Source organism: Sinohyriopsis cumingii, chromosome 19 (assembly GCF_028554795.1).
Source record: "Sinohyriopsis cumingii isolate HCF-2022 chromosome 19, ASM2855479v2, whole genome shotgun sequence".
NCBI lineage: Eukaryota > Metazoa > Mollusca > Bivalvia > Unionida > Unionidae > Sinohyriopsis > Sinohyriopsis cumingii.
The window spans coordinates 47,373,202-47,392,725 of NC_142979.1; the positions used below are offsets into that span (position 1 = coordinate 47,373,202).

Genomic DNA, 19,524 nt, shown 5'->3' on the forward strand with positions numbered 1-19,524 from the left:
CAGGTAAGGTTATTCGTGTTGTCACAAAATTTCATCGTATTTTTGGGATAAAATGTCAAACTCCTGTGTTGGAACACATTTATTGTGCAGTGTGTGTTGATTGTTTTGAAGGAGAAAAAGTAACTTCATATTTTTGATGGCTACCAACGGTGGCATAAAACACAAGCAAAATTTACATTCTCTTGAATCAAAGTATCTGGCCATCAAAGGAGTTTGTGAAATTTCCACTTTGTGAATGGCTTTCATGTCCCTATGAATAGCTTCATTCCCTTGGTAGCCTCAGCAGTATGATTACAGTTGTTTCAGGCAGACCAAAATCTAGGCCAATTAAAGTACATGGAGCATGTAAACAGCTACATACTATTGGCAACAATGAATATCATAGTGAATTGTTTTGTTGACAGTCGGATACAGACCAAATGAGGACTCATTTTTATGTTTTTTAATGATGTGTTTTCTTTATGGTGTAAACAGGCAATATACCAATGTATTTCAAACTAGTTTTGTCTTCATTTAATCAAAATTTCCATTGCTTATTTTCTCTTTGTGTAAATCCTACTCACTGACAACACGTCATCTCTTACAAATGAATTCCATTTGATAGTTGTTTTTGTTTTTCTAACCCAACCCCCCAACACTTATCTCATCATCAATCTCATGTCAATAATATTACCTCAGGCCCAAGGATGTCAAGATAAATGAGTACTACTGTACTGAAAATCATTCGCTGGCTGATAATTCCTTAGGTCCCCAGGAACCGCATATTTGACCTTTAGACCCAGCTAATTTCACCCACACCCACCCCAAAAAGTCCAGTGGACTTTGTTTCACTTGAACCATAACATATATTGAACCATGTAAATGAAGAGATAGACAAAAAAGAAACTGTGGGGTCTAACAGGAAAATATATATTTACATTTTTAGCCAGATTATGTACAGAACAATATGTTCTGTATGAAATTCTTGGAGTAAGTTCAGTTAAATATTTGGACCCATTTGTCATAGGACAAGACCCAGTATAAATTTGAATAAAAAATCCAAGACCCAGGGATCACAAAAAAGAAATTATCAGCCCCAACTTGTGATGTGGGTGTCAATCACAGGATTCCAGATAAATATTTGAGGGGAAAATATTTGTTTAAACTGTTACAGAAATAAATTTACATAGATGATTATTTTACAAATATCAAGTATGAAACAGAGCAGACCAAATAATGTATCTGTCAATTGACTGAAGAGTATCTCAGATACTGAGAATTCTTTTTTTTTTTTTCCATTTGTGTCAGTTTTCATGGTTTTCTGGAAAATGATGTTATAGTTGGTAGTTTAACAGCATTGTCAATCGATATATGTTTTCATATTTCAGTTAAAATTGCTTGAATGGTTTGCATTCTTGGTTTATTTGACACCGTAAGTTCATCATCCACATTTGGAATTAAAAAAAGTTCTTGTACCAGAAAAGTATATGAGATGTCATAGATATTAGGAATTGATCTTAGCTGCAATCTAAAAACACAGCCAGTGCCAGAGTTTTCAATATTAAAATAATTCTGATGAATACCACCTATTTGCCAGATTGAAAATGGAGATCTTTGTGATGTAAAAGAGTGCATGGGGGGGGGGGGCAGAATTTTGCTTTGTTGACATGGTCTGTTTGAATTTTCAGTGTGAAGAGCCGTCTAAATCAGTCGCAGCGAGAGGAACTGGGTCTGATAGAGCAGGCTTATGACAATCCTCACGAGGCCCTTTCACGTATCAAACGTCATTTACTCACACAGAGAGCTTTCAAAGAGGTAATCCTTGGTCTTCTATACCTACTACAGTAAAACCTGTCATGAGCGACCTCTGCTATGAGCGACCACCTGTCATGTCCGACCACAATCGTAATGCACGGATCGATTTTACTATATAAACGCTCTGTTATGAACGACCACCTGCTGAACGCGACCAGCGACCACGATTTCTTGGCAAAATATGCATTTTGACACTGCTATGAACGACCGCATAGCCAAAAAATCAAAACAGATTGACACCACTGACCTTAACTTAATCCTTTGTAAACATTAGAGCTCGGGATAAATGTAGTATGCAAACAAAGTGCACATCAAATAACACTATAGTTGAACAACCATATATCGGGATAAACACCTCTAACCATCATTTAATCCTTTGTAACAAAGACGGCAAAAATAGCAAAGATTGCTCTAATAAAGTATTTAAAAATAATTTGTCTTGCTACAGTACCAGTTTTGTGAAATTTACAACTCCAGCGTACGGTGTAATTTGTAAACTGTAGTAAACCAGACTAAAGTACATGTCACTAACCGCCATTGTAGTGCCGAAGTCATGTGAATAGCAAGTAAGAGTAACATCAAAGGGAGTAATGATGGATATACGCAGTCAATTTAGAGGTTTGTATTTTTTCTTTATCTGTATGAAAACTCACAAAACGCCGGTAGTCCTTATGTCCAAGTGAGAAATCGTTTGAAAGGGCTTCAGTGTTGGTTTGAGTACGTCGTTTGCTTTCCAGTTAATCCATAATGCCTGGAGGGTGAATGAGCTCATTGTCTTTAATACTAGTAAGTGAGAATCATTTCCGGATTTTTTTAAAATTATTTTTTATTTCTTTTGTTAGTGTTTCACCAAGCCACAATCTGTTTACGTGGGTGCAGATGGTCGGAACATTTGTTTATCGAGCTATAACGCTGTTGATTTAAATAAATGTACAGTATTGTTTCCTGATGAGTTAATTATGTCTTTTGGTTTCATTCATTGGTACATAATATATATTTATTCCACAATTCCCCAAAACCTGATCAAAACCTATAGTCTTTATAACGTCAACACTAATAACAACGGCAGAATCTCCACTGAAAAAAAGAAAAATTTTAACACTGGAAGAAAGGATTAATGTCATTGAAAAAAATGAAAAAGGTGAGACCACTCGCAAAATAGCAGTCAGCTTAAGCGTCGGTAAAACGCAAGTTCAAAATGTAATCAAAGACAAGAAGTCCATTAGAAACGAATGGCAGAAAGGTGCACAAGCACAGAGGAAATATGCCACGGCACGACGGACAGTTTACGGAGATCTGAACGAGCGAGTATGGGAGTGGTTTTGTGTTGCAAGGAGTAAAAACATACCAGTAAGTGGAAAGTTGATTCAGGAAAAGGCAATAATTGAGATACATCTTCAGACCAAATAGCTGAGTAAAACATGTCAACAAAGAAGTATAATGGATTTCTTTTAAAAAAAACAGTGAATAAGTGTATAAAATAAGATATATACATCAGATCTAACTGTTCATTTTTTGTACATATTAATGTGATGTTGAAATATAAATTTTATTTTCGTTGTTTGATAGATGTATATCTTTATTATATAAAGATATTTTGAGAGGAATGCATGCATTATTTAACAAGATTCATGAATAAAGGATATGATACATGTACAGTGAGTATGGGTATTTATTTATTTTTCAACAATGCTAACTATTGACCCTGAAAACCAGTCCATTTTCACACACCTCTTATGAGAGACCACCTGTCTTGAGAGACCGCTTTTGGTTGGCAGAAGGGGCGGTCTCTCATAACAGGTTTTACTGTATACTTTAAGTTATAGTTGATTGAATAGCATATTCCACTGTGTATTGTTTGAAACACCCAGAAATACTATTGAATCTTTACAAGATTTTTAAAACCCTGCAAACAAACTTAGCTATTATGCCGGAGTCTACATTGACCATCCATCCATCCATCCATCCCTCACAGATTATTTTCCTTGCATCTCCAGAACACTGAGAGATATATTCATGGAACTTCATATGATTTTACATAATGTTGCCCTTTTTGAAGAACAAATGGAATAGGGTAAGCATTTTATCTCCATTTTTAGCTCTCTATGAAGAGGAGGTGAACCTTTTGTACTTAACCTAACATGCATAATAGCTTGTACATATGTACAAACTCAAAGTATCTCAACCATTCTATCTTCCTAGATAGAAGACGGACCCGTTTTGAGTGGTTTTCCGTAGCACTTTCCTAGCTAGGACAGAGGGAACAAGTGGCTTTCTTTGTCCATACATGTGGATTATTTGTACATTCTTGATTAAGTTTTGTATTTAGTCCTGGGGTGGGAGTGGGGGTGGGTTGCACCTTGTATACATAATATACCTGGAATCATGAAACATGGTGATGGGATGTATCTTAACAAGTACTACAACCTATTAACAAAAGTAGGTCACTCGCATACATTTCATTATGCACCAGCTGTGGTTAAATTTTAAGTTTCTATTTCTCAAGCTCTGTTTATGCTAAAATGAAACTAGGAGACTGTTTACATGTCCATTAGTACAACACCCTTATTTCAAAACAAGGTCAGTGTGACTTGCATCTCACATTTTTTGTACACAGAGATTTCAAAATCAGGTCTTGTACTATTTTGGACAAACTCGGTGATTAATCATCTGGTGTACTATATCTGCCTGCAGTTTAGAAGAAATATGACCTCAAGCACATATCACAAATTATTGACAGACTTATCTGTAACTTACTTGAAACATTTATTTTATTGCTGTCTCAATAAATTAAAGTCATTCTTTGTTAGCAAGAGTGTCTTGTTAGTCAAAGTCACAATTGTAATATTTCATTATGCCATATTGGCACGTACTAAGAGTCAATTCAGGACTTTGCACTAACAACAACACATTTGAAAGGAAAAATGCTAATCGAGAAAAAGATAGTTCTTCATAAAGAAGGCAAATTTAGTGAATAAAATTGAGAATTTTTTATATTGGGCAAATCGAAGTTGCCCAGGACCAAACTCCTGCTGCCAGGCACTTGTGTGACAAAAATTGACTAGTGACAGGCATCTGCCTATCCAGTTAGCACAGCTTTTCCCTGGATGAGAAATTTGGGCATTTCACTTCATTATTTACATAGATTATGACGCCTCACTGCTTTGGATTCTGGAGCTTAATACTAAGGACTGTTAATCATGTTATATAATATTTAAGAGATCTTGAAGGAGTTTTGTCATCATTTAGAGAGTTATGTTACCTTTTAGTCCACACTCCTAATTTTGGTTTCCCAAAACAAGTTTTTATTTTTAACCCCCCAGCCATGTGAGGTGTAGTGACTAGGGCCTAGGGCCTATCCAATGTACCTCTCTCTGATAGCTTGTTTTCATTACATTAAATCATTTTAAATTTGACAGCAAGTAAAGCATTGAAAGAGGTAAGAACTCTAACCTGGGTGCACTATGAAAGTTGAGTAAAATTCACAGGTTAAGTTTAGCATTCGAGTGTCATATTCCACTTATTATGTTGAAGCATGTTTCAACTGTACATTTATAGGTGGGAATAGAATTTATGGACTTGTACAGCCATCTGATACCAGTATATGACGTAGAGCCACTGGAGAAGATCACTGATGCTTACCTTGACCAGTACCTTTGGTATGAGGCAGACAAACGCAGACTTTTTCCACCATGGATCAAACCTGCCGATTCAGAACCACCACCACTCCTTGTTTACAAATGGTGTCAAGGTAAGTCATTAGACTGCATTTTATGAATCATGTTTACACATGGTATCAAAATAAGTCATAAGACCACATTTGATGGACCTTGTTTACAACTGGTGCCAGTGTAATTCATTAGACTGTTAGATGGGATTAAAGAGATGGAAAAATTAGAACACTTTATACTTGCCAGAAAATGATTTTTCTTTAACTTTCTGGGAAACCCACAATTTTCTTTGCCCAGGATAAGGTTAAATTTGAAATTATTTTATGCAAATATTTATCTGTAGAGAATTAAAGATACTGCATCACATTCTTGATCATAAGTGATTTGTTACTCAGAAAACTGAATGCAGCCCAGATAATTTGCTAAGATCAAAGTATATGCTAGCCCTCACAGTATTGATGAGTGTAAATGTTGTCATACTTTTTATTCACTTGATTTGTTGTTTGATTAATGACATTATTCACATTTTATACAAAAAGGCTGGGTACATCTGAAGGTATTCTTTCATTTGTTTTTTGTTTTTTAAATCATTTATTTCTAGGGATCAACAATCTTCAGGATGTTTGGGACACAGGTGAAGGAGAATGTAACGTGATGATGGAGTCCTACTATGAGAAGATGTATGAGAAGATAGATCTTACACTGCTCAACAGATTGCTGCGTCTCATAGTGGATCACAACATTGCTGATTATATGACAGCCAAAAACAATGTGGTCATTAACTACAAAGTAAGTCTGCACTTCTTACAAACTGTCCATGGTGTGTCATTGTATTCCATTGTTGAACATATTCCTGCATTAACTGAAACATGTAAATTGGAGTTAGTTTTTTAAACACATTTGTCAGGTATGGTTAGGGATTTTTTTTTCTTCACACCTGTGTAATAGATTTCAAGATTTATTGTTGTTGAGACCACATTAGTGGCAAGCAGAACAATGAAGTCACATTTCTGCTGATGTTGTTGGTCTTATTGATTGTGTTGGTTGGTCATCAGCAGCATTCTCAGCATTATTAAGTTATTTGTTGTGAGTACTTATGGCTGGTACTAATAGAAGGTTGTTGTGACCATTTCATAATGTATTTTGTTAATCATGCTCAGGGCAGGCAGGTAAATCAAAGCATTTTGCTATGTTTTTAAAGATTGGATATTATTTTGAAAATGTCACTTTTCTTATAAAGAAGTGTTGATGTATAAGGTTACCTTTTTGATCTAGCTGGAAAATTAAATGAAGAAAAACTTTCAGTTGAGAAGTTTTTATTCCTAGGGGACAAAATATAGATGATAACTAGACTGCTTGCTCGACATCAAAAGTTTGGCAAAAGCAGGTAAATGTTGTTTTTTTTAAAAAAATTTAAGCTTTCAAGACTAGGTTACAAATGAGCGCGGTTTACCATTAGATTTTAACTCTAGCAGTGGGATAGGTAAAACAAAGGTGAAACGTTTTCATTCCAGGACATGAACCACACTAACTCATATGGAATAATCCGTGGTCTGCAGTTTGCTTCCTTCATCGTACAGTACTATGGTTTGGTAATGGATTTGCTTGTCCTGGGTCTTCATCGAGCCAGTGAGATGGCAGGACCACCACAAATGCCTAGCGATTTCCTCACTTATCAGGTACTTAATCACATGCAGTACACTACACAAACCAAAAATTTGTGTTTTACACTGATAGGTTGAAGAAAAAAAATGCATACAGAGTTTTAAAATGCATTCAGATTATGCAAAAACCATTTAATTTTAAGCATTTAGTCCCAAGTTGACAGTGTATAACTCTTGCAACAAGCGAAGTCCAAGCTTTATGTATGCAGATTCAGTCCATGGAAGGTATGCAATCAGGACATGTTTTATGATGGCACATTCCATCTTTGCAATCAGGACAAATTTTGGATACTCTTAGCACATTTTAAGTGGTACTGCTCGATAAATGAGAGAACATCAAGCAGAGCCATATAATTAAATGCACCAAGAATTGGTCCTGATTATTATAAGACTGTTTTACACGTTCTAAAAGGGCATGGTTAATGAATTCTTGATTAAAAATCAGTCTGGTATTATAAGTTTGTGTTTTGTAGTGCAGACATAATACCCAATACGGTTCTTTTTAAAAATGTGGCTAGTTCCAAACCAGGGAGTTAATCTCCATTTTATGAAATTCTTATCAAGAGCTCAGCATTTGCATAGTGGAAGCTTTTGATTGATGAAGAAAAACAAAAAATGTCTTTGACACCAAAATGTTAGTTTAAAAGAGAGAATGGATAAATTGCCAATACAAATTGCCCTTCTGATTTTAAAATCATTTGAACATATCATAAGTCAAACATTGACATAATAAGCACATTTTTCACATAAAAGTAAAATTGTCACATATACGTTGGAATACGAAAAGAAGTGGGCATTTTTAATAGACAAGGAATGTACTACTCGTCAGAAAATCAGTGAATTCATGGTGCCATGTCTTGATTACTCTAAATATCAGAGTCTGTTATTCATTTTGCTGGTGGGAATCTTCTTGGTTCTTTCATTGCTTTGCTTAATGTGAATATTTATGACATGGTGAAGATGCTTCATTGTCATTCACTTCACAACAGGAATATTTAAGAGATAGATATGTATTAAATGTGGAGATATAACCTATTTTGCAAAACAATACAAAATCCATAACAGATTTCAAAACTTGTCTTATCTTTCTGAAGGTTGTAATTACTCGGCTTTAAGAAAAGTTAATCTAAGCCAGGAAAAAATGCTTTATAAAGGTATGTGCCCCAGAAAATATTCTTGAATTTAATAGAAAATAGCAAAATACAGGTTCATGTTCAGATTGCTAAGCAAGAAGAAATGTGCAATATTTCAAAAGGTTGTGTAAGTCCATATGATGGGTTCAAAGGTAAATCTTGATGCAACAAATTCATACATTAACTAGCTCATAGAGGTGTTAGATTAAATGTTGGCATTCACAGTTTATCACAATATAAAATAAGATAAGAATCCTTTATTTATGACTACAAGGTCCATACATCTGAATTAAAATATATAAAGTAAAAGTAATTTAAACATGAAAGATCATATATATCTTATGTACAAGTATACAGACGCATCTACAACAATGGACTGTGTCCGGCATTGTTAAGATTAAAATTATGTAGCACACTTAAAGAGTAATTTGTTCCATCTGCATATAGTATGATAATTTAAATGTCATCATTCCACAGATCTCAAGATACATTTGTTGCTATTAGATAATCTTATCACCATTGAAAACACATAAATTGTCATTACTTCATTAAATTTGAATACGTTATAATTTACAAACATGTTGGAGGCACTGTTTGATCTTGGAATGCTTAATAGAAAAAGAAGACTATTATAACCAATAAATAGTTTTCTTTTCAGACATTCACTAAACTTTGTCCAGAGGATCACAATATATTGTGCAGCAATAAGATTTTTGAATAACATAATTTTGATATTCAGTGAACGATTCTGAAATCTACGTAGAAGCATGTTTGTTCGAGTACACATAATTCTGCTATGTCTCATCACATCATCTGACTGATTGGATTTTAAAATATGACCCAAATACGTACATACAACTGGTGACGTACATAACAGCATGGCCATTAAGATGTACAAGGGGAGAAGATGGCAGTTTGAAAAACTTGACTGAAAGACCATGCATACAGAGTTTGGTGTATTATAGATGATATCATTCTCTAATGCGTATTGTTCACATATCTTTAAGTTTCCTTAAACCTGTGATAGAAGGATTTGTCAGTGGCATATCAACAGCAAAACTAAAACTGTTAAGAAATGACATGTTTGGTGGAAAATGTATCCTTATGTGACACTGATCCAGTTTATGATTTAACTGGTCTCTGTATGTATTAAATAACAAAGGGCAAAGAACAATTACCTGCCTCATCCCATTGGTTACATGGAAAGAGTTGGATATTACACTTTCCCAATGTATATAGTACAACCGTTTGCTGTACCAATTAGTTAAAGTATGAACTGTGTAGATGGGTATTTAAATATCAAGCAGTTTTTTAAAGAGTCTCCATTGATTGACCCTTACTGGCATCTAAAAAGCATGCAAACACTGGGCTGTCATATTCTATATAATAGCTTACAGTATCCTTAAAGGCATAGAGGTATACATATGTTGAATGTTGCTTTTGAAACCAAACTGATTATCGAAGATTATGAATTCACATCTTTGTTGTAAGATGCATTCAATTATTTTTTAAATAATTGTTGTAAGAGCTACAGGTCTATAGTTATTTTGTCCATCAGGTTACAAATTTTGCTTTTCGGTAGCAGTATAATTGGTAACTTATGAGTTAGCACACATTTTATGTTTATTTTAGGATGTGGCCACTGAAAGCAGTCATCCAATCCGACTCTATTCACGATACATAGACAGAATTCATATTTTCTTCAGGTAAGAGTCAGTACAGAAATACTTTTTCTAAAAGAAAGGTAAGGAACGTGTTTTTCATAACAACATGCTTTCCAGCCTGTTCAAGAGCAAAATCTGGTGTGCTGTAGAGTCCATTCTGCATAAGATGTCAGCACTGATATGTATGATGGGGGGGGGCATCAACATCTTACTGCCTGAACAATCGGTGCTGTATAGCTTGTTCCATCATCAATAAGTCAAATTTGCAAGAATATCTCACATAATTGGCTGCCTATGTTGACAAGTTATGTCAAACTATTCTTACAGTGATGCCTTTTTTCTTAAGGTAATATGTCTAGACACAATCAAGTGGTTTCCTTTTTCAAAATCTGTTGACCACCATTTCTGTTTGTTGAGTAATGGTAGCTTAAGAATTCTGTTGTATTTTCTTTTACCAGATGAATATGAAATGTCTCGTATGTTCCAACACTGTGTTTGGTGGGTAGCACACATATCAACCAAAGGTAGATCACTGTGACCTGAATTTCACACTTCATTGACTTCAGTAAATTTCACATTTAGATCAATTTGTATGGCTTTATCTGCCCCAGAAAACAAACACAGAATTTTAAAAAATACCCATCAACATGCTCGAATGATCATGCTTTCATTTTAGCAGTGGTTTTTTAATCATCCTTTTGACCAAGTTTCTTATGGTCCCTCTGCAGACCTGCCAAGCTTTATGACAAGTCTTACAGAAATGACCCTTAAAATATGGACTTGTGGAACAAAAGAAAAATTACATGAATATGATTGTTATGGTAAAATCTGGATATTTGCTTCTCCATCTTTGATTTGGATCAATAGATTCAGTGTAGTTGATCTGGGAACCAGACTAATTATACAGGAGTTCTTCAAACACTTGAACTTCACATATTTCTTCATGCAAAATATTTGCATGATCAAGCTGCTGATAACATTTTCTAAAAATGGCACCCAACCAAAATATGTTAAAGACAAAAGAGACAATAAGCCTTGTAAAAAGTATTACTAATAGAGAAGAATAAAAAGGAATGTTAAGATAGGGGGGTGTTGAAAACGGCAGGGAGAGCAACAGTTATATTTATTGGACCTCGTGTTGATTTGCATAAGTCTCATGGTGGGAGAGATGACTGCCATCACCACATGAACTTGAAGAAAAAGCCAAGGATTATGTGAAGTTGAGAGCTGGCAAGAAGCCATTGAGCTCCTTCATTGTGAACAAAATAAATGTCTTAGAAGGGAAAAGAGAATCCATTCAAAGTTCATAGCAAATAAATGTCTTACAAAGGAAAAGAGAATCCATTCAAAGTTCATAGCATCTTCCTAAATCCATTAATATATAATAACATTTTAGCTTATCACAGTTCGTGTTTTAGGAAGCTACAGAGAGTGCATAACAACCCAGAATGGGACACCAGTCCATCATAGATCAAAGCCACCACTCTGTCATTCAACAGAGCTGCATTGAATGAAGTGAGGTATCTTAAGGGGCACAACAGTAACTGAGAGCCTGTGGCTCAGGTATCCATTACATTTTTATTCTAAACTTATATTGCCTTCAGCTTAGCCATGCAATGTATATGCTTGTTTGTTTGATTAACAGCACATAAACAGCTGTACGACTACATAGTGCCAAGGCAATGGTAGTTATATGTCTTGCAGAGACTCACTGTAACATTCAACCTGGGCTGAGCTGAGCAGCATTCAAACTTGTGACCTCCATTTGGTGAGTCCAGTATGCTAAATACTGAGCTTCCCACATAATTAATTTTGAAAATTATTTCTTTCAGATTTTCTGCAGAGGAGGCAAGAGACTTGATTCAGAGATACTTGACTGAGCATCCAGATCCAAACAATGAAAACATTGTTGGCTATAATAACAAGAAGTGCTGGCCTCGAGACTCCAGGATGAGGCTGATGAAACATGATGTCAATTTGTAAGCATTAATTGCCTTGATTGTTTTGCTTGTGATTTAACAACTGCAAGATTTTGGATGATAGAATATTGATAAGTTGTTTGTTATAACGTGTTCATGTATATTTGACTTATTTCCATAATAGCTAAATCCATATTATATTTCAGATTAAAAGTAAATATACGATGATGGTTCATTTTATATAATTTAGAACATGTGGTGTCCATCCATCCATCTGCCCGTTAATCAGTTTTGTTTCTGCGCAGTAACTGAGTCCACCTTGTGGAGTTAACAAACTCAGCTCTTTGGATTGGCTTACACCTAGGGAAAGGAAGAAACCTATGGGTTTACAGTTACAGGTCAAGGTCACTGGTTGAAAGAAAAAGGAATTCTGCACAATAACTCTAATTTTACCACCATATTCAGTTACAAAACTTTATGGATGGCTTCCACTTTTGGTAAGGAAGAATCCTAGCCTGTTGATGTTCAGGTGAAAAGGTTAAAACTCAAGGTCATTCATTGAAAGAAGAACGGTTTATGTACACTGATAGAAGTTCTACATCACAGATATGGAGCAGACTTTGTGAATTGTTTGCATTTGAGGCAAGGAAGCTTATTAAGTTGAGGGTCAAATGGTCATGGTCAATATGACCAAAAAATGAAAACCTGTTGCTGCAGTTATGTATTGTCACCAAAGTTTATGGATGAGTTACACTTGGGTAAGAAAGAAGCCATTTAATTTTGGAGTCAAAATGTCAGAAGTTTGTGTCACAGTGACTGAAAGAATAAAATTGTTTGTCTGTGATAACTTTTGTTCTGGACTTCATTCTTTGACCAAAGCTTGTGGAGAGCTTCTAGATATGGAAGAGCCTGGTGGATTTGTGGGTCAGAGGATCAAAGTTCAAGATCATTGTGGTTCAAAGAAAATTGGTTTTGTAGAATAACTTTCATTCTAGAGTAAGCTCCTTGACCAAACATTGGATGGCTTGCACTTAAGAGTAATTAAAAAACTCATAAATACTTGGGTCTAAAGGTCAGAGGTCACATTCAAGGTAAATAATAGTTTGTGAACATTTAAGTTTAGCTCAAGAACTTGAATAGATGTAAAGGTCATTGACACTTGCTGGTCAATAATCGCCCTATGTGGAATTTCATAGTACTCTTGTTTTGTGTCTCATTTAGTTTAACCTGTTAATCGAGTACAGTTTGGTTGGGTTTATTAGATTATTTTTAAAAAAGTGCACTGAGTGATTAATGAATGAAAATACAAGTTAGTTTGTTAACATTGAAATACCTGCAAAACATGTCCAGAAAAGATTACAAGCCTAAAATGTGTGTGAATTTAGCAACACAGTTAAATTTATTAAAATGTTTTATACAAATTATTGATAAACTAATTATATAGAATTATGTGTACCTTTAATATATTGTAAACATTTGAAATCTTTACTAACTTTGTAAATTGAGAAAATGCTGAAGTATGAATGAATAATCATATGTATGTTAAGATCAAGATTAATAGAAGTATATTTTTACAGACATAAATTTTGAATTACTTGCAACAATATGGTTCACTTATTTGCAGGAGGGAGGATCCAGTTGTCTTTTTTTTTCTTTTCTTCCATCAACTACGCTAACTGTTTACACGTTAGTCTTATTTTAAAATGTATGTCTGGACATTGTTACTGTAAATTTTCCTTGTTGATGCCCGATGTTAACAGCAAGATGATGAAATTGTTGATGTTAATGAGTAGTACCTTTTCTCAGTGATAGCTTAAGTGAAGTAATATTAATTAATCAGTTTAATTAAGTTTAAAAAATGTAATGAAATCAGATTAACTTCTATTTTCAAAATGGCCTTTCATTCTGATTTTGTCATCAGAGGCAGAGCAGTGTTCTGGGACATTAAGAACCGACTACCGAGGTCCGTGACAACAATTAATTGGGAGAACAGTTTTGTGTCTGTGTACAGCAAGGACAATCCCAACCTTCTGTTTAATATGTCTGGCTTTGAGTGTCGTATTCTGCCTAAATGTAGGACCACACATGAAGAGTTCACCCATAGGGATGGAGTCTGGAATCTGCAAAATGAGGTTAGATTTTAAAATAACAAAATAACAATGAACTTTGAATTGATGCATCATGTCTGTAGATTGCTGCAATTGCAGGTTTGAGTATTCATAATCATTTTTCCATAACAGTAACTTGCTTTATTTAATTTATTTAAAATGTAGTGTACAATTTTCATCATCATCATCATCAGTCCTGTAGTCTGGTAGGTCGTTGGGGCACTGTACAAGACCGAACAGCCAGCTTCCTCCATTCCTCTTTGATTTTCCATCTTTCTCAGTGAGTCGCTCAATGTCAAGCCTGTCCATTCTCGAATGTTATCTTCCCACCTCTTTCTTTGCCTGCCTCTCTTCTTCCTTGTACAGTGCCTTGCAGAATTGTCTTGGCAAGTCCTGATGATCTTGAGACATGCCCATACCACTGCAGTTGACAATTGTTTTTCACTGTGATCAGGAGGTCTTTGTGAGGCCCACTGGCTTGTCTGATCCTTTGCCATAATTCTTCATTAATGACATGGTCTTTGTGTGTAACGCCGAGGATCTTTTTGGAAACATCTCATTTCTGTGGCCTGTACAATTTTGCAATTCAAATATCTTCGCTTCTTAGGCCATTGAACTGTTTTATTCACATTTTCTAGCACAAGGTTCACAACTTTCAAATACAAAGTAAATATTACATGAATTATAGGTTGACATAACTCCACAGTATGTTTATGTAAAAAAATATTATAAAAACATGATTGTATGATCCAACTTTTGGGAGAATATGTTTCTGATTTTTTTGTCCTCGTAACACAAATCCACACTTACTAACTTCAGCTTATGTAAGCCTTGTATATTCACTAAAGAGTTAAGTCCAACTGCACACAAAATAGACCCTGATCTGTCATCACATAATGCTCAGGCAGATCAGTCTGGGTTTTTTTAATGGTTTTTTATGATCACCTCTAACAAACTGAATAAATATTGATCTGCATGTACGTTGTGCAACAGCAGATCTGGGTCTCTGCAGTTTGCAGGTGGACTCTACTTGTAAGTTAGTATGTGAAGTGACCTTAAGCATAGATAAATTTCCCAGCAATATTCTGAAATACATTCAGTTGGTTTGTATTTAAACATCATTTTCACTGTTGACATACAGTGGACTCGATCTCTTGGGTTGTTATTGCTGATTTATCTTCCATGAGTTGTACTTTTTTAGACAGTTTAGTAGGAGGGCAATTGTTTCAAATCATGCGCATAACAGATATTTAAAAGCATTGGCATGCCATGGGTTTACACTATTACATACACATAGTTTCCTTTTGTTTTCAGGTTACAAAGGAAAGGACAGCTCAGTGCTTCCTGCGAGTGGATGATGAATCGATGAACAGGTTCCATAACAGAGTGAGACAGATCCTCATGGCTTCTGGGTCCACAACTTTCACAAAAGTGAGTCTTTGTAAAAACAATGTCTACTACAAGGAAAAGAAATTTGGTATTCCTTTCTCGCACCCCATCATACCTAAAAAGATATGTGGTTTATTCAGATACCTATGTTGAAAGTATACAAAATCGTAGCACTTGACAACTGTAATTCTTTCACAATTGCCCCAAATCTACTACAGCTTTTCCCCCCTTATAACATTCTTCACTATGATGTTATTCTAGATTTCTAGATATGATGCATTTGCCTTATGATCTACATTTTTCATATCTCAAAATTTATCACCAACATATATTAAAAAACATAAATGATTTATCACAACATTATACATATTAAAATAGTGTAAAAATATCAGTTGCAAACAACTTCAAGATATTTATTGCGATTCAGATGTTCTTAGTAACCTGCTCCCTTAGAGTAAAATTTTTCACAATGCAGATTTTAATCTTCCATTCATTTTGTGCATCTTTACATTATAGATTGTAAACAAGTGGAATACTGCCTTAATAGGCCTGATGACTTACTTCAGAGAAGCTGTTGTCAACACACAAGAATTGTTAGATTTGTTGGTGAAATGTGAAAACAAGATCCAGACTCGTATTAAGATTGGTCTGAACTCTAAAATGCCCAGTCGATTCCCACCCGTGGTTTTCTACACCCCCAAGGAGCTGGGAGGGCTGGGGATGTTGTCCATGGGGCATGTGCTGATCCCTCAGTCGGATCTGCGGTGGTCAAAACAGACAGATGTGGGAATTACCCACTTCAGATCTGGGATGAGTCATGATGAGGACCAGCTGATTCCTAATTTGTACCGGTAAGCCTGACATAGATTATTGTCAAGCTTGTGTTTAACGATAGATCATAATATCTATCTTACCTGGGTTTGCAGATAACATTATCATCATAACACTGATTACATGCAAGATTATCATCTTTTTTTAGCTTGGAATCCATGTCATGTACTATGGAACTGGTAAATTTGAAGGGAGACCAAAAATTGGCCCTGATTAGACCCTGATAACCATTTCCTCTGAAAAAAATCTACACATTTGCATCCAAATTGCCTAAATAAAATTGCTTGAAAATAGAAATGTTTCCTCAGAAATTATTTAATGTTTGGAATGATGAGAGTTGCAAACATTTAAAATAGATAAATATTGCTTGACACAGATAAATGTTTAAACAATATTGAATACATGACATGTGATATAAAAATACCTTTTTTCAGTTTTTAGATAACGAGTAACTAAATGGGTAATTCTTCTAAGGTTTTTTTCATTACTGTTGATTTATCATTGATGTAAATGAAATGAGTATGCAAAAACAAAACATTAAATGAAATAAGCAGAGAAAAATGTAAATAAAGTAAAAATGAATATCTAGCTGAAATCCATAATTAGTATATAGATATTAGTGCAAATTCTCCATATCAAAATAAAAGGAAAGTATGTTGTTTACCAGGCCTTGTTCATAAACATCACAACATAGACTTAATGTTAAACAGTAAACCAAGTAACCTCGGTGATTTATATCTTTTGAGGGAGATTATAAGCATTGGTTACCGTGATAACCAGTTTTGCAGGTAGATGTAGAAAGATAATAGAATTGGACAATTTCAGTGTATACCTGAACTTATGAACTTTATAGCAAATTTTGTTTTCTTTCTTTCTAACAGCACTTCAAGTTATGTTTCTTATACTGATTGTTTCATAAAATTATAGAGGCATAACGGGTTAAATCTATTTTGTAAGGAGCTAGGTTCAACAAAACTTTCCAGTCACATTAGTTTCAGATCTGTCGCATACAGGGACTGAATTTGGCAAGTTACACTGCTAAAACTTATTGACTATTAGACTTCAGTGTTAAACATGTAATATATTGAGGATTCAATGATATAAAAAAAACTGTTACACAAACACATACATGGAATGTACAGGTTTACTTTTAGGTTCAGATATGTTTTCATCTCTAGCACACCAGACTATATTTGAGGTAATATCAGGTATTTTATGGGTGATCTAAATTTTAAAACGAATGGAAAATTCACACAATTTCTATTCTTGCTCTAAATCAGTTTAATTTGCAGTAATGCACTTGTACCATTTATATGTATTGCATGCCATATGCTTTTGTGAACCAGTTTGATTACTTGCACAAGAATATCAGTTTCAGTAGACATTTTAAAAATTATAATGTATATTTTAATACTTTGCATGCATTCACCAGTGTATTTGAGCTTGCTTTTGAAAATTTGTGTTTGAGGTGGGTTTTTTATCTAATGGAGTTGTTTTACATGTTGGATAAAAGCAGTGTTCAATTTGTAATGCTCATTTACTTTCCAGATATGTTATGCCATGGGAAAGCGAGTTCATTGACTCACAAAGAGTATGGGCAGAATATGCATTGAAGAGACAGGAAGCTAATGCCCAGAACAGGTAAGGCTTTAAACAATGATTGTTTAGTTGTTTCATTTTTCCAGTTTAAAAGATGAATTTGTTTGGTTAAAAGTAATGTGGACAAACTTTATGTATGGTTGGACCAGTTGATACAGAATAATTAAGGACTAATCTAATATGTAATATGTTCAACTTTGAAGTAAGAAGAAAGAACTAATGAAATGTGTATTACATTGAACTTGAAATAAAGGCAAGTAATAAGAGGGGACTAATGAAATATGTAATACATTGCACTTTGAAATAAAGGCAAGTAATAAGAGGGGACTAATGAAGTATGTAATACATTGCACATTGAAATAAAGGCAAGTAATAAGAGGGGACTAATGAAATATGTAATACATTGCACTTTGAAATAAAGGCAAGTAATAAGAGGGGACTAATGAAGTATGTAATACATCGCACTTTGAAATAAAGGCAAGTAATAAGAGGGGACTAATGAAATAAATAATACATTGCACTTTGAAATAAAGGCAAGTAATAAGAGGGGACTAATGAAATATGTAATACATTGCACTTTGAAATAAAGGCAAGTAATAAGTGCAGCTGAACATGCAGCACTGAAAGTGAAAATAAACTATGAACATCCAACTGTATTAAAAAAATTTACAAATCTACTTGACCATGCCAGTATTAGAGAAATATAATGGGATTTTGTTCCAATGAACAGGTGCATTTGTCTCTGTGAATAGTAGAAATATAAGTTTTTGGAACAAACTTATTCCCATTCTCTAGACTTTTTGTTCAAGCATAAATCTAGATGAGCTGATACATTTACTTTCAGCATTTACATTCTGACTGGTATTGTTGTTAGAGTCAGAAGAGAAGGTTTAGCTTAAGTCTCCTTTGCAAATGTAATTTTAAATTACCTGAATGCTTTAAGTGTGGCAGGGTACATTGGCTCATGTCAGTACTCACACAAGATGCTTGAAGTGTAGGAGAGTTCATTTGCTCCCATAGGCTTCCAAAAAGATGCTTGCATATTCTCCTCGTGGTCTTGAACATGGTCTATGTAACACAACTGCACAGCATCTTTTGTGGTACAAGCGTGATATAAATTCCAGCCCAGGTTGTGTAGAAAAATGACTGTTTAGATTATTAAGCATTTGTTCACTGTGTTTGTCTTGTTCCAGACGTTTGACACTGGAAGACCTTGAAGACAGTTGGGACAGAGGAATCCCCAGGATCAACACACTGTTCCAGAAGGATCGTCACACTCTGGCCTATGACAAAGGCTGGAGAGTTAGGACAGAGTTCAAGGCTTACCAGGTATATACCTGAATTTCATTCAAGTTGAATCGTACATGAGGTTATCTGGTAAGAGTAAGTAAGTTGAAATTTGGGAGATTCGAAAATATTTATTCTCTAAGGCAGAATCAATTTTGCTCAAACTATATAATAAGGACATGTGAGTTATGTTAAGGTCCTGCATCCATCATCAGTCAGCAATGCTTTTTTTTTTTTCACTTCTCAAAACCTGCTGGGCCAACTTAGATCAGACTTGATAGGAATGTTTCTCAGCATATGCTCCACCAGAACTGTGTTATGGGTGGCTTTCTTAGAAATTGTGTGATTCCCTAACAACCAAAAGATATTTTCAGCCTGTTTTCCATAATTTCCAGTTTTTCATAAAATTTAGTAGGATTGCTCCCTAAGACAAAATTTGTCAGAAATTTTGTCCAGGTTTAGCCT

General features: G+C 34.7%; 1 protein-coding gene across 2 annotated transcripts in view; it reads left to right on the forward strand.

Annotated features, from left to right (window-relative positions):
• Positions 1 to 19,524, forward strand: part of LOC149775650 (pre-mRNA-processing-splicing factor 8) — an 86,220-nt gene that overhangs the window by 39,673 nt on the left and 27,023 nt on the right. For both annotated transcript variants that reach the window (XM_089944062.1, XM_089944063.1), the window contains exons 19-29: positions 1,668 to 1,794; positions 5,353 to 5,545; positions 6,067 to 6,254; positions 6,980 to 7,144; positions 9,895 to 9,968; positions 11,759 to 11,905; positions 13,767 to 13,977; positions 15,268 to 15,384; positions 15,859 to 16,193; positions 17,722 to 17,814; positions 18,966 to 19,101. In XM_089944062.1, coding sequence (XP_089800188.1) covers positions 1,668 to 1,794; positions 5,353 to 5,545; positions 6,067 to 6,254; positions 6,980 to 7,144; positions 9,895 to 9,968; positions 11,759 to 11,905; positions 13,767 to 13,977; positions 15,268 to 15,384; positions 15,859 to 16,193; positions 17,722 to 17,814; positions 18,966 to 19,101 — 1,786 coding nt within the window. The remainder of the gene's footprint in view (positions 1 to 1,667; positions 1,795 to 5,352; positions 5,546 to 6,066; positions 6,255 to 6,979; positions 7,145 to 9,894; positions 9,969 to 11,758; positions 11,906 to 13,766; positions 13,978 to 15,267; positions 15,385 to 15,858; positions 16,194 to 17,721; positions 17,815 to 18,965; positions 19,102 to 19,524) is intronic.